This window comes from Corvus hawaiiensis, chromosome Z (assembly GCF_020740725.1).
Source record: "Corvus hawaiiensis isolate bCorHaw1 chromosome Z, bCorHaw1.pri.cur, whole genome shotgun sequence".
In the NCBI taxonomy this organism is placed as follows: Eukaryota; Metazoa; Chordata; class Aves; order Passeriformes; family Corvidae; genus Corvus; species Corvus hawaiiensis.
In genome coordinates, this window is record NC_063255.1 from 32,132,014 (window position 1) to 32,146,441 (window position 14,428).

The 14,428-nt window shown below is 46.1% G+C and overlaps 1 protein-coding gene across 4 annotated transcripts; it reads right to left on the reverse strand.

Annotated features, from left to right (window-relative positions):
* Positions 1–389: 389 nt before the first annotated feature.
* Positions 390–13,317, reverse strand: CHRNB3 (cholinergic receptor nicotinic beta 3 subunit). 4 transcript variants are annotated; one of them, XM_048292320.1, is made up of 7 exons: positions 12,768–13,311; positions 9,999–10,150; positions 8,906–8,950; positions 4,421–4,530; positions 3,667–4,196; positions 3,314–3,579; positions 390–2,019 (listed from the first exon to the last, which is right to left on the reverse strand). In XM_048292320.1, the coding sequence occupies exons 1-7, from the start codon at positions 12,808–12,810 to the stop codon at positions 1,885–1,887; spliced, it is 1,281 nt and encodes a 426-aa protein (XP_048148277.1). In that variant the 5' UTR covers positions 12,811–13,311; the 3' UTR covers positions 390–1,884. The 4 variants fall into 4 exon arrangements, with proteins under 4 accessions (XP_048148277.1, XP_048148276.1, XP_048148278.1 ...); XM_048292319.1 differs by having other exon boundaries at positions 3,314–4,196; positions 12,768–13,310; XM_048292321.1 differs by lacking the exon at positions 12,768–13,311 and adding an exon at positions 10,251–10,272 and having other exon boundaries at positions 3,314–4,196.
* Positions 13,318–14,428: the final 1,111 nt, after the last annotated feature.

A 14,428-nucleotide genomic window follows, 5' to 3' on the forward strand; every position in this document is an offset into this window, starting at 1 on the left:
GAGGTGTTAAGCCCATGCTCAGTGAATGTCCCCAGCCCTGAGTTGTTACTTTATCTTATCTTCATCATCGAGCAGTGTCAGGCCTCAGCACCCCATTCAGGGTGTGGGAGTCTTCTCTTCAGCTTTTGTAATACAGTTTTAAAAGTCCTTTAAGAAAATGCTTAAGTCATAAAATATAATATTTCAGTCTCTGACACTCCTACAATATAATAACCAGATCTGAATGCTTGCTCAAACTCACATACAGAGCTAAAAAGTAATGAGGACTGCCAATCCCTCTGTTTGAATATAATCTATTCAAACAGAGGCAAAACTTTTAAAATGAGCTACAATCTAGCTTTGTTGGCAACAAATCAACAACATAGCCCAGTGTATGGACACCTCAGGAATCATTTACTAAATACATCTTTATTAATAATAATTGCACAAGTGAACAGAAGTTTCTGCATTGACACAACAAGATGGGATTGCATTAAGTCATGGAGGTCTGGTGTGCATGCATAATCCAAGCACAAGAACACCTCTATGTATTTTTAACACTTTCTAACCTCCATCCCTAGGGAGACAGTTTCAAGGCTAGCTAAAACTTTAACACATATTTAGATTGTCAAAAATTGGATCTCCAAACTCCTACTTAACCTTGAAAACATTTGCAAGTTCTGAATGGGATTTTCTAAAACACACAATGTTGGAAAACACTGTTCCAGCAAAAGTGGTGAGAGCTTCATTCCTGTGTTCAGGAGTTTCACCTGGATGTTTTCAGTCACATCTCACTTACTTAACACTTTTAAGAGCTGTTTCTAATCATGCAAAAAGATCCCAAAGTAAAGGAATCAAAGGAATGAAATTCTGAATTGCCTGGGTAATATGGACAAGCCAACATCCAAAAATATATCTTCCTGGTGACCAGCCCACCCCATAGCTCTCAAGAAAAACCCCACTCCTGCAGCAACCACAAGTTTCATCTGCCAAAAGCTATGTTTGCAGCTTCCCTCCAGCTGAACACTTCAGGAATATCACTGTTGCCTTATGGAGTAGCGTAGCCACCTTCCTCTGTGCAGTATGCTTAAGTGATCTTCCACTTGTGAGCAAGCAGGTGAAGGAATAATAGTTTCTAAATGTGGAGCAAGGGGAAAAATCCTCACTTCGTCAGCCTTCTGGTACATTACAGAGCAGCAAGCAAAATTACAAATAATACTGAAAGGTGGGCAATACCTCGTAATTTCCTGATGGCTGAGGTGAGAGATCAAGTGTGCATGCCATAAAGGCTGGTAGCAGGTGGGCAGTGTTAAGTTCTGCCGCTGTCGAGCTCATCCTGCAGCAAGGTTAGGCTAGAGAGTCAAGGTTTTGAGCATCCCATCCAAGAAGAATTTATACTTTTTCTGATGCATATGCCATGCAATTGCCAGTTCTGACACATGCATAAAGCAACCTGCAGAGACTTAGTGGTTTTCACTTGGAAACACAGATAAACTGAGTAGAGATTTGTGTTCCTGCTGTAACTTTTTTTATAATGTAGCATTTTAACTGGCAGATCTGCCTTCTAAGTATAATCATTGTGCAAGAGCCTCTATTTCCAATTTTAACTAATAATCTTGACTTTTATAGTAATACAACCAAGCTAACAAGAAAATAATTATAACCCCATTGCACAGCTCCAGTTTACTTTAGGACTTGGCTGTACACCAAGCTCTTCTCTGATTTCAGCAGAATCTGTTACTGGTAGAGTTATATGAAGATTGAAAGCACTAATCAATGCCCACTGTTACCATCACCTTCCTTCTTTCTTGCTGCTGCTTCCCCTCTTGCACAGCAGACACCAAGCTCGAAGGCACCACCATCCCTTGGTACTGTGCTTGTTTTATGTTACTGTAGGAGCATTTTCTACAGAGTGTTATTCAACCACATCCGTAATGCAGGGGTAAAGATGAGAACTGAACCCGTCACTGACACCACCAGAAATAACCACAAGAAGATCCGATCCAGGACTTGAGCTACAAATTTCCAGTCTTGTACAACCTGGAAAGGAAAGAGGGAGGATAAACATAAACAGTAACAAGCCTGGTACTTTGTTGATACTGCTACATATATTTCAGCCCCCCAAATCTGGTTTTAAAATTAGAAGTCTGTAGTATGCGGTAGCCTAAAACTAACAGGGATCACCTTTTCAGCACTCATAGCTGCAAATTGCTCAAGGCTCCAAAACAGTTCCATAGTTCTATGCACATGGTGATACAACTCCTTCAGCCTGTGCAAAAGCTTTTAGTTAAGTGCATATAGGAAAGTTTACAGACTTAGCTTTGAAGGTGGCTTTATAGTGAACTGGATTTCTTTTTACAGACCTGCGTTTCCCTCCAAGTGCCAGGATGAGGCTCTGGCACAGCACTTGGACACAGTACAAGGGCTTCGATTTACTCGTGTTTGCTTAAGTGACTTGTTGACTCAGACTGGGTACACTCAGGAGGGGAATTTTGAATTTTGAGTATTAGCACAACTACTACAACTACACACAAAAGTGTGTTTATTAAGGCGATTCAAGGGACCTTTTTATTACAGTTATTTCAGCTTCAAACAGGTTTCAGTCATGGACAGTATACACATACTACATGTTTGATTTACTGCTCTTCTTTGTGCTATAGTCCTCTCAGCACAGTTTGAACAAAGCCCTAGCTCTTGCTAGGAGGGTGCTAACAGAAGTTTTTCTCTTTCCAAATGCTGCCAGATGCATTGCTCTGCTGCCTACCCTTGCATGAGATGCGTTGTTTGCACACAGTAATTTGCCATTTTAAAAGCCAGGAGGATCACTAAGAGGTGAAGGATAGCAGTTGGGAGCTAATCTGAACTGGTGTTAGTGAAATTCTAGAAGACCTCCACTCAAAACAGAGCAGCTACACAGTGCAGAGTATGTGCTGGGAGGCCAGGACTGACACCTGGCAAATGTCATAGAGCCTGCCTGTAAGTGTGAAAGTTACATTTTCAGAGCATATGAGAGTTTAGAGGCTTCCACATTCAAGTGTACCCCAAATTTACACAACAAGGTTATTAAAATAATCCCAAACCAGGGATTCCTCCAGGAGAGGCTGCTGGAGTCTCTTGCCTCTGTGAAGAGCAGGGACTCCCACAGCACAATACACTTCTCCTTAAAGCTATGTGTTGTCTCAGGAAACATATTATTTATCAAGATCTGAGGAAGAATATGTCTCAGAGGAGAGCAGGAAGATGAGGCAAAGAGGAAAGCATGCAGAAAAGAAAAGAGCTTAGGCCATCGCTGTCAAGGAAAGTGTGATTCCCTCCTTGCCCTCCTTCCACCTACCTGTCTGATGAAATGCTCCTTTTTAACGTGCCTGGAAATGTACCGAATGGAGTCAGCTGCCTTTTCCAGAAAGGCAATAACAACTTTTTCTCCATCTTTTGCTTGCTTGTATTTCTGCTTCCCCAGAAACTTTGATTTCGAGGTGGTTTCCTTTTCTTCAGTCTCTGAGAACGAGTAGCGATCTACATGGCCCTTCATGCAGAGCAGACGAGGCAACTTCTGGAGAAAGAGCCTTTTAACCCAAGGAGCCATGGGGTGGTAAGTTGCTGAGGATCGGTGGTGGACATTGATAACAAACACAGTCACGATGATAGAGAGGGTCACAAAAATCATGATGAAGAGCAGATACTCACCAATCAGAGGGATGACTTTGGAAGAAGAAGGGATTATTTCCTCAATCACTAAAAGGAAAACAGTGAGGGACACTAGAACTGATGTTGACAGTGAAAGCTTTTCTCCTTCATCTGAAGGCAGGTAAAACACCAGGACAGTTAGAAAAGACAATCCCAGGCAAGGGATTATTAAGAAAAGAGTGTAAAACAATGGAAGGCGTCTCAACACAAAGGAGTAAGTGACAAATGGGTAAGAGTACAGCCCATCTTTCCTGTTGCCTTTCATACCTTTGGCGTTTAAGATCTCCCACTCCCCATTATCAAAGAAGTCTTTTCTGTCTACATTTTCATCCACTAAAATCAAGTCCACCATATTGCCATCATATGTCCATGACCCAAACTTCATGGAGCAGTTCTGCCTGTCGAAGGGGAAGAAGGTCACATCCATTGTGCAGGAGCTCTTATAACTGGCCGGTGGTGTCCAGGTCACCACTCCATTGTACTTCACTATGGCTTTGGTCATCAGGGATCCCTCAAAACGTCCGTCAGCACTGGGAGTTGGACAGGAAGAAACAGTACCGAGTTCAGGACTATGTTTGCCCCAGTCCTACCCCCTCTCAGCTCTGCTTTCTGTCCCTCACCTGGAGCACACAGTGCACAACATTCACACTGCCTAAAGAAGCAGCCCTCTGACAGCACACACAAGCCTCATGGTAGCTGACATGCCTTGCCCAAGCTCTGGCCTAAGCCCAGAGCAAGGAGCCACACTACTCACTTTTCAAACAAAACAATGTCGGGAAGCCACAGAGACTCAGAGGGGACCCGGATAGCAGTGATCCCACCATATTCATCTGGATTCCAGGAGAGCTTGTGGTCGATCCATTCCTACAACGAAACAGCAGAGTCCTCTGCCCACTCATATGCAGCAGCCTCTTTCCTCACCCCTGCCTGTGCCTCAGAAAAACTGCATGCACAGCGCAGTGGGTAGAGCCTGGTGTGAGGCTGTTCAGCCGTAGAGAGGATGCCAGACAGGCACGGCCTGGGAGATGTTAATCCCCACAAGCACTGCTCCTCCAGATACAGGTGAGACCCAAGAACCCATCCCTAGGCTGGCAACCTCAAGGCCAGCACTCCTGGAGAGCACTTGACTCTCACTTCACTCACCACCCTGCACAGCCCACCTGAGAGTAGGCTAGAAGGAAGGAGCCACTTCCCTTTAGTGCAGCAGCTTTCCTTCCCTCTGAGAACCAGCCCAACCTGGTTTTGGCTGGCACCAACCCCATGGAAGAGCCAGGTGGTGTGGGTACTAGTACTCAAATGAGGAGAGGTGGCCTTAATTCACTTTTCAGTAGAGACCTGGCTTTTTTCAGTGGATGGAATATAACACCTCATACCTGCACACTGTCCTTGCAAAAAATAAATTGCTCTTTCATCAGAAAGACCTGCAGACTATTTCAGGAAAAATAATATGATGCTATTGTAAAGCATTTTGTTAGAAAAGCAGGGAGAGTCCTGTCCATTTTCATCATGCTGAAGTCTAGAATAACTTTTGTCTCCTTTTTTGGTTTTCCAGATAGGGAGATCATAACAAAGTGGCTCCAGCAACCTGGAGATTTCCACAGAAAAGCAACGGAAAACCAGCTCTCTGATCCTTGTTCATTATTGATGAGGATTTTCGTTTGTCCACAGAAATAGCAGCAACATGATACAAGAGCTGTAGGCTGTGGTCAATACCAAGAAGTGGAAGATGAACCAGTTTCCATTAAGCTGCAGCACTAAGAGATCTCCAGGGATGTGGAAGTCTCAGCCTTCACTGGGCAATTTCCTCCATGACTTAAGGATGAACCAAAAAAGCAATGTTCTCTATTAATTCTCCATGTTGTTCCCCTCTTATTTCTTTGATTCCACATGCTTTTCACAGCTATACCTACAGACATTTGTTATTGTTCATGTGTGGAAAGAGAAGAGGGGCCATTGCTGCTCATAACCTCAGCATCAGGGACAGAGAACACCACTTTTAGTGTTAGCATTTCTCTGTATCTAACTTGTCTCCAGCAGCCTAGGCGAAGTGGTCACAGTCTCACATATGTCCTGGACACTTCCTGCAATAGGTACAACGGGGCTGGAAACACACATCATGTAAGGGAATAGGCAGGGCTGAGCAGCAACCAACACAGTCAGCTTGTAGCTGCCACTAACACAAGAGCAGCAAATACCCTGTGAGCCACCTGGAATAGAATCATCCCTCTGGAGTTGAATTGGAGCAGCCCCTTGGCCTGGGTTATTTGTTCCATCTGCAGTATTCCTCACTTTCCCCCTGCCCTGCATTGATTTCTCTCCCAGCTAAAGTGCTCTTTTGTGTCTGCAAGGCAAATGGTTATGCCTTCCTACTAGAGCAGAATATAGGTTGTGTGCAGATTTTGAAGATGAGCAGTTTAAAACAGGAATCTCCCTGTGGGCTATGCCGACACACACTGTAGCAGCAGATGCATAAGGCTCTTTCCTCTCTTCTCCCTTTTTTCCAAGCTGCTCCTGATGTTGCAATTGCTATGTCCAGTTGTGCCAAATTCCCATTTCTGTGCTGTCATTGAAGAGTTTAACCCACCACTAGTGGAAGAAAAATCTGGACCCAGATTCTCGACCGGTGCTGGTAGACCCCGTAGCTTGCCTGAATCCAGACACTTTCTCAGCAACCACTAAAGGCTCCTCTGAACCTTGTGTGTCAGCCTGCTTGTTTATCAGGGACCACCATCGTGGGCATCAGAATGTTTGAAAAAAAAAAAAAGAAAATGCTTGTGTTTAAGCTTTGCTTATCCAAGAAAAGTAAGACTCTTGCAGAGAAATTATGAAAGTCATCAGGAGCAATCAGCATGGATTCACTAAAAGTAAATCATGCTTGACCAACCTGATTGCCTTCCATGATGAAACAACTCCCTGGATGGACGAGGGGAGAGCAGTGGGTATTGTCTACCTTGCCTACAGCAAGGCTTTCGACACCGTCTCTCTCACAAGGTCCTCATAGGCAAATTCAGGACATTTGGACTGGACGAGTGGACAGTGAGGTGGACTGAGAACTGGCGGAATGGCAGATCCCAGAGAGTTGTAATCAGTGGACAGAGTCTGCTTGGAGGCCCGTCACTGGTGGTGTCTCACAAGGTTCCATACTGGGCCCAGTGTAGTTTAACTTATTTATCAGTGACATGGATGAAGGGCAGATGCCTTCTCACCAAGTTTACTGATGACACAAACTTCAGAGGAGTGGCCAATATCCCAGAGGGCTGGGCAGCCCTTCAGAAGGACTGGACAGGCTGGAGGAATGGGAAGAGAAGAAACTTCTGAAATTCAACAAAGGCAAGTGCAGGGTCCTGAACCTGGGGAGGAACAATCCCAGGCACCAGCACAGGCTGGGGGTAACCTGCTGGAAAGCAGCTCTGGGGAGAAGGACCTGGGGGTCCTGGTGGACAACATGCTGTCCGTGAGCCAGCAGTGTCCTGGGGGCCAAGAAGGCCAATGGGATCCTGGGGTGCAATAGGAAGAGCATTGCCAGGAGGCTGAGGGAGGTGATCCTGACCCTCTACTCAGCCCTGGTGAGGCACATCTGGAGTGCTGTGTCCAGGTCTGGGCTCCTCAGTACAAAGGAGCCACAGAGTTCCTGGAGCAGGTCCAGCAGAGGGTAGCAAAGATGATGAGGGGACTGGAGCATCTCTTACAAGGAAAAGCTGAGGGAGCTGGGCCTACATGAATGCACAGCTCCCACAGCAGGACACCTGGGTCAGGCCACAGGTATTCAGTGCTCAGCCTGAGCTCCTGAGAGCACTTATATGTGTGAAAATCAGAGCCTGTGCCTCATTTTCTGCTCCCTTTGCATTACCTCGGGCCTTAATGTTCTCAGCCCATCAGATGGAGAAGCAGTATTAGAAATGGTCACAACACCTGGGAGCCCAGCTCTGGGTAATCACAGTCCTGAGTTTCCCTGAGGAGCTGCCGTGGCTAAAATCTGAGGATTACCAAGGCTTCCAGAGAAATCAGTCTGTCTACAGTGCACAGGGCTTGGACCTGCAGGTGAAGCTGGGTGCTATAGCCTGCAAGGAGAGTGGGTGGGAATGGGAGAGGACAGATGAGGGCAGAGAGGTGACCTTTACAGAAGGGCTCTGCTGTCTGCCCAAGTGGATACTTGAAGTAAGGAAGCCAAGATGTGGCCTTGTGCACAAAAGGGGCTCTACAATTGCAGCTGAAGATGGGGAAAATGTAATACTGCAGATATTTCAGGGCAGGCTCCCAGCAGCTGTATTTGGATCAGAGAGAAATTTCTCCAGCAGAAGGGGAAATTCCTGTCTTCCCCACAGTGAGGGGAAGTCTGAGCTTTTCCCTCTTCAAGGGAGAGACCATCTTTACACACAATATCCATATGGGTTTTAGGGGTCTTGCTCCAGCCAGAATCTCCCACTGGAGCACTACAGGACCCAGACTGAGACAAAAATTGGCTCACATTTCTTGTCCACCAGCCCAGTGGTCCCCAGGAACCTTTCTCCCTGGCATGATTTCAAGTACGGTTTGTTTTTTATGTCCTCTGCCTGGGATTAGCTGACATCTTTACAGATACTCACAAGGCTGAGAGACTTAAAATAATTGTCACAAGGTCAATAAACTGGTGCAATGTAACCTAAACCAAAAACAGTATTCTTCAGGAGTGAAGAAGAAGAAAGGAGACCTAACAGTTCAACTTGCACCTTTCCCGCATTTGTATAAATCACCATCAGTTCCAGAAGCAATTATGATAGAGAGATCTGATTCATTTGCTACAGCTTTTAATGGGAAAAGGTCTGTGGTGTGGCCTTTTTTTTCTCTTTACATATGCTGAGGAATGAAGAAATCTATCTGAGGCACCACTCTTAGCTCAGGCAAGGAAGACAGTACTTGTGTGACCTCTGAGACAGGATAGTCCCTCAGGGCACATACAACATCCCAGAGATAGCCAAGCGCAGTACCAGGTGTGTCGCTTCCCTGAAATACAGCTGGGGTGAAGGTCAGGAGAAGAGGGTGCCCTGTGTCCTAAAGGCCTACCTGCCTGCCTTTCTGTCTCTTTATACATTTAATGAAATGAGAAGAGTGAAGTAAAGACTTCAGGTTAGGTATCTTGGTGCTGGCCACTCAGCATCACAAAATGGGATGGATGGCACAGTGGACAGCAGACTGGGATGGCTACTCAGCTCAGAAGCTCCACATGGGGAAAAGTGAGGTCAGATGTGGTCTAATTTACCTGTTTCAGCCACACGTTGGTTGTCATCAGCTGATTCTTCTCATCCTAGGGTGACACAAGGTAGAGAGGATTGCAATACCAAAGCAGCCATTAGAAACAGAGCCTATGCCTGCTGAGTCCCACCCTGTGCCAATATGAGGAGATTCCTATGGTCCTGCTTCCCCATGGGCTTGGGCTCTTCAGTCACCATTGAGGGAAAAGGACTGACTTTCTACATGCTGTCCCTGCTATCACTGGGAGTCCCTGAGGCTGGAAAACTGAGGTCTGGCATTTCACAGGAGATCAAAGGAATCATATGCGAAAGAGCCAGGATGCAGCAGGGCTCAGCCAGCAAGTGGTCTCAGGTCACACAAGGCTATGGGCTCAGAGGATGGCTCATCTCCCTGCACTGCTCCACCTGGAGTGAGTTTGGGAAGACACAAGCTGAAACACTGTCCTAAATATGTAAATAAAGCATACAATTAGAGTGTGCCTTCCACAGCACAAGGAGACATTACCAGAGGCTGGGGGATGTAAGGAGCACACTGTTGCGTGGGTACCTCTGGGCATTGTGCAAATTCCACTGTGCATTGCAGTGGAAAGGGAAGGAAAAATTTCCACATGGGCAGAAACACAGGATTATCTATTTTGCCTCTAGAGTTTTATCTGAGCTGGCTTAAAACTTTAACTACCTTTGGCCTCAATACAAGCTTGCTTAGAGGGAATAATGTCCGACCAGCTCTTACCCTTCCTCAGTCCTCTCCTGTAGCTGTCTTGTCATTAAACTGCAACATAGATGTCAAGGACTGTCTGGCACGGGTTGTTTGATTAAAACCTTGTGGAAATGAGGTCTCATTCCCTGAGAACATCAGGGAAAAAAGAGCCTTCTGGTTTCCTTCAAAATAAATGAGTCCGAGAGTCCTTGCTGAGGGTGGAGGGAGGCAGAAGGTCATATCACCAGCACCATTTCACACTCAGTGTTCTGTTGCCCAACCATCACCGTGCATTTCTTGTGGCAGGAAGCAAAAGCTGATTACATTACCAGCCCTCCCAGGTGTAGGCACAACTGTCTATAAAAGAAGGGGTGTTTTACTGAGCCTAACACAACACTTACCACATCCACAAGCTGTGATATCTTTAACCCAAAAAGGACTTTGATGGTGTCATTGGAGTTTTCCACAGGGCGGACCCATTTCTGATAGCCTTCAAATAAGTGCTTGAGGAGTGCATCCTCATTTTCAGCAACTGAACTGAAGGCATTCACATCTGGAAGAGAGCAACACAGAGTGGAGATATTGCCATAAAGCATACATGGAAAATGCCATGACCTGAAGTGAGGCAGAGCAATGATGTGAGGAAAACTCACCTCTGGCCAGGTCTGCAGGAATTCAGATGCACAGACTCTCAGCAGAACCAGGGCAAGGGAAAGGAAAGGCAAGATAGCCCAAGCCCAACTCACATACAAAAAAAAATCATCAAGTCAGAGCAGTGACGACTTTGTACTAGGTTCATGTTTTCTACGGCCTTTTGCCAAAGCAAAAAGAGCCCACCTGGCAGCAGCAGGAGCTGGATGATGCAGTCAGGGCTAGATCTGCCAGGCAAGCACAGAGCCATCATGGTCTGTACCTGCAAGACTTGTGACTCCCACAGTCGCTGACACAATGCTCCTCCTTCCCCTTGCTACCATGAAGGGGGAAGGGCAGTTCAGACCCTCCACCCTTTTGCAAACTTTGGCCCCACTCCGTGTGATGTTGAGGTTCTGATACAACCTCCATGTCTTCCCTTGTGCACACACACAGCACCCAAGGGTGAGAAGGATTTTACCTCTCTTCAAAGCCACCAAGGAGGAAAAAGAATTGACTCCATACAGTAAGGATCACAGCCACATAGCAGTGTCAGCAGTCAAAGGGGACCTCACAGGACACTGTCCAGGGCCCAGCTTGTGCTCTGCCAGCCCCAGGGTGAGCAGAACACCTGCGCCTGGACTGCCAAGCATTAGATGCAAGAGGAGTCTGCAGGCAGAGGGTCATGGCCCAGGGATGGTGCCAGGACCTGATGGTGGGAGAGCCCTGGAGGGCACAGTCAATGTGCTCACATACCCGGTGCATCAACGAACAGAGCTAAGGCAGCCCCCAGCACACGGAGAGTTCCACATGGGGAGAAAGGGCATTCAAGCCCAGCAGCTCCTCCGGAGAGAAAACTGGAAGCAGAGGGTAGTGCTCTGCCCCTACACGGAGGAAAGGATGTGACCACAGACCCCTGTCTCTGCCCATGTCCTCTTCCCCAGCAGCTGCTGCCCATCTCCTGGGCACAACAGGCTGCGCACTTTGTCAGGGTGTGTCTGAGGCTGTGGGCAGGGCTAGACCTGACAACAAGCAACACAGCTGAAGGACTGCCCAAAGCAAAAACCTGCTCTCAGAGATTTTCATGGGACAAAATCATTTTTTAATGCTGTCTGGATCCTCTCAGGACAGCACAAGGTCCCAGCAACACTGTAATTTCCCACTTTCAGCCACAGCAAGATACTGTTCCTCTTTGAGGAGCTATAAACTCTGAAACAGGTATTGCATCTGCAACCAAAGAAAGAGAAAGAACACATTTCTCCCCCCTCACTGCCCACAACCTCAGAGGTCCAACCCCCTGACATATAAGAGCCTTTGCAGAGACTCCATCTCCTAGACATTTTGCTTTCCCTTTAGGAGATTCACAGGGGTGCATGGTTGTAAAAAACAGATTTAACAGAAAACCCATTGAATAGAAAAATCCGTAACCTCAAAACATGCGGGACCAAAACCAGCCCTATCTTAATGCCAGAATACCTTGCTCTGTTTTTGTTTTAGTTTGAAATCCTACACACATATATGCAGCCTCACACACTCTGTGTCTGTGGGTGTGCACAATCCCTCGCAAAAGAAAATGGTGCCACTTCACAGCCCGCATCTCACGTAAAGTTCAGGTCCCTAATGATCCAAGTGGGTATAGAAGACAGGTGGTAAAGCTGGGTGTGGGGCTGGATATGTTGAATCTCAACTGCTGAGGAAGCCACACAAAAGAGAGAAAAAGACTTGAGGAGTCTCACAAAGAAGAAAGTCAGAAGGAAGAAGATTGCTGCCTTTATAAGCCTCAGTACTTGCACAAAGACATTTTAAAAGCAGAAGCTATTAATGAGAAATAAGAAATATCATGTGAGAAAATAGCCTAACAGTTCCTTTGACCAAGCCTCATCTTATGATTAAACTAGATAAATCCATGGAGAAAACATTGAACAAAGTGGCACTGCCTTTGAAAAAAACAGAGAAGCAACCACAGGACAGATACATCCCTGAATTTACCATAGGGTGCACTGAGAGGCAAAAACTGGGGAGCTCCCTGGCACGTTTACAAACGTTCAATTACCCAAGCACAGTCTGCCATCTCCCCTCTCCCCCAGGTTTCTTGCTTCTCTCTGTGATCCGTGCAAGTAGCAGCTCCCCATGGGTGCAGAACAGGACTTCTGAGGCAGAAAGTCTGCTAAACAAACATGCAAAGCACCCCAAGAAGTACAGACAAGACACTAAGCCCTTCATCAGTTCACCTGAACCATTTCAGTTTTCCTCTTGGCGATGGAAATTCTCCCTTAATTCCCTTTAGCAGTGAAAAGTTGAGCTTAGGATTTTTTGTTAATTTCTAGCCAGCAACCACCCCAACATCAGTTATTAAACCGTGGTTGCAATACAAAGGCAGCAACTGATATAACCCTCTTCTGCTACTCACACAGTGTTTAGAGGAGGACCAAGGGAAGCCAGCATTCACCGTATCCCAGAAAGCGGCAGCTAACCAGCCAGCAGAAAAATCTTGAACACCTGCAGCTCAGCTTGGAAGAAGAAGAAGAAATCACACCTACCTGAGTGGCTCAGACACAAAGCAAAGAGCACTAGGCAAAGCATGGGCACCACCGTGGCTTTTCCTTTAAATCTGATCTTCTGTTTTCATAAGCAAATCGGTCTCATCTTTGTAGGGGGCTAAAACAATCTAGTGAAAAATCAAGGCAGACAATTGAGTCTGCAAGGCAAGGCAGCACCTTTCTAGCCTTATTTTGCCCTCATTATGATGCTTGGTAAATCACACTTCATTGATTTTCAGTCAGCTGTCACATCCCATAAGCCTTAAAGAGGGCTCTGGGTCCTAAACTCTGACTGATCTCTTCGTGGCAGTATTTGGGTGGCTATAACCACTGCGGTCTAGGAGTATAAAGGAGGGAAGTCTTTTAAGGAGGAGAAATATCTTTTATTATACTCCTAATTTCAGTTGGAAAAAACTAAAAACAGGCTGCAGTTCAGATCCAAAGATAAATCAGATGCCTTAAAGATTATTTGTTTGCTCCAGCTGTATCAGTTGGTCTAATAATAGAGGCAGACTCCCTACAGCCCTAACTCAGCTTATTCACTTCTGCTACACTTGCTGTTTAAGAGCCATAAAATGGATTTGGGAGGCAAAAAACCCCAGTAAGATGTAGGTGGGAAAACAACGCTGATTTCTAAATTTGTATCTCATCACACGTACACAAAATATCACAGACAGCAGCACAGAAGTGCTTACACAGTACTATCCACTGGCAAAGCTTAACAGAGAATGTTGCCCCGGGGTCTTGTGTGTAGCAAGTGAGGATTATTTAGCCAGTTCCTCTGCAGTCAGACCTCTGTCAGTCCTCCCAGTGATGCCTCAGACAAGGCTCCTTTCAGAAACCACCCGAAATTGCTGATGATCAAAAGAGATGCAGGTTCCTCTTTTCCCATCCCCCTGCCACTCCTCTGCCAAGCGATATCAGGATCTTCTCTGTTTTCTTCTCAAATGAGAGTCACTTTGCTGTACCTCTCCAAAGAGGAGGTTTTCCTCAAGTTCAAGGAAGAGGCATGCAAAATTCTTTTAGCTTGTCCCCAGACCCAAAACTCTTCCTGCTTTGATTATTTCTTGCTGGCTATTTAATTGCTTGCTGACTCCTATATGGGAAGCCTGGATCTTTTTCAGAAACACTGGGTCCACTTCTTGCAGTGGCACAGATTTTGGTACAGTCACAAGTTTTGTGATTCAGATTTGCTTTATCTAAATTCCTGTCCTCACAGAGGACTGATAACTGGCAGCTATAATCTTATCAGATTATTCAGCTTCCTGTAATGAAAAGTTGCCATTTACGCGTGGTTCAAAGTCACATTGTTGGTGCAAGTAACATTCTTGTAGTGTCCTATCAATTTATTCATGGTTCTGTGGGCTTGCAGGCCACCTCATCCATAGCTCTCAGGCAGGCTGCTGGCAGCAACTCAGTGAGTTTGCTTTTTCCACTACTGTACCGCACACAAGAAATGTGCAATGGCCCTTGATAGTTCCTCATTTCTACCAGTGGTCACCCAGCAGGGCTAGAGGAGCAGCTGGCTTCCTCTGCACCCCTCCTCATCTCAGATGCAGAAAGCCATACAAAACCAACAGTGCTACCAAAAGACCATCTTCAATGAAGTGTACTGGCAACACCAGCTGCTGTCACTTCTCACTTTCCCTATTAGGTCGATC

Excerpts from the sequence above, each read along its gene's own strand:
- CHRNB3 (XM_048292319.1), bottom strand. The coding sequence starts at position 12,810 with ATGCTTTGCCTAGTGCTCTTTGCTTTGTGTCTGAGCCACTCAG. Across the intron at positions 4,531-8,905 it reads CCAACGTGTGGCTGAAACAG|GAATGGATCGACCACAAGCT; the intron begins GTAAATTAGACC and ends GTTTCGTTGTAG. Across the intron at positions 2,020-3,313 it reads AGGAGCATTTCATCAGACAG|GTTGTACAAGACTGGAAATT; the intron begins GTAGGTGGAAGG and ends TTTCCTTTCCAG.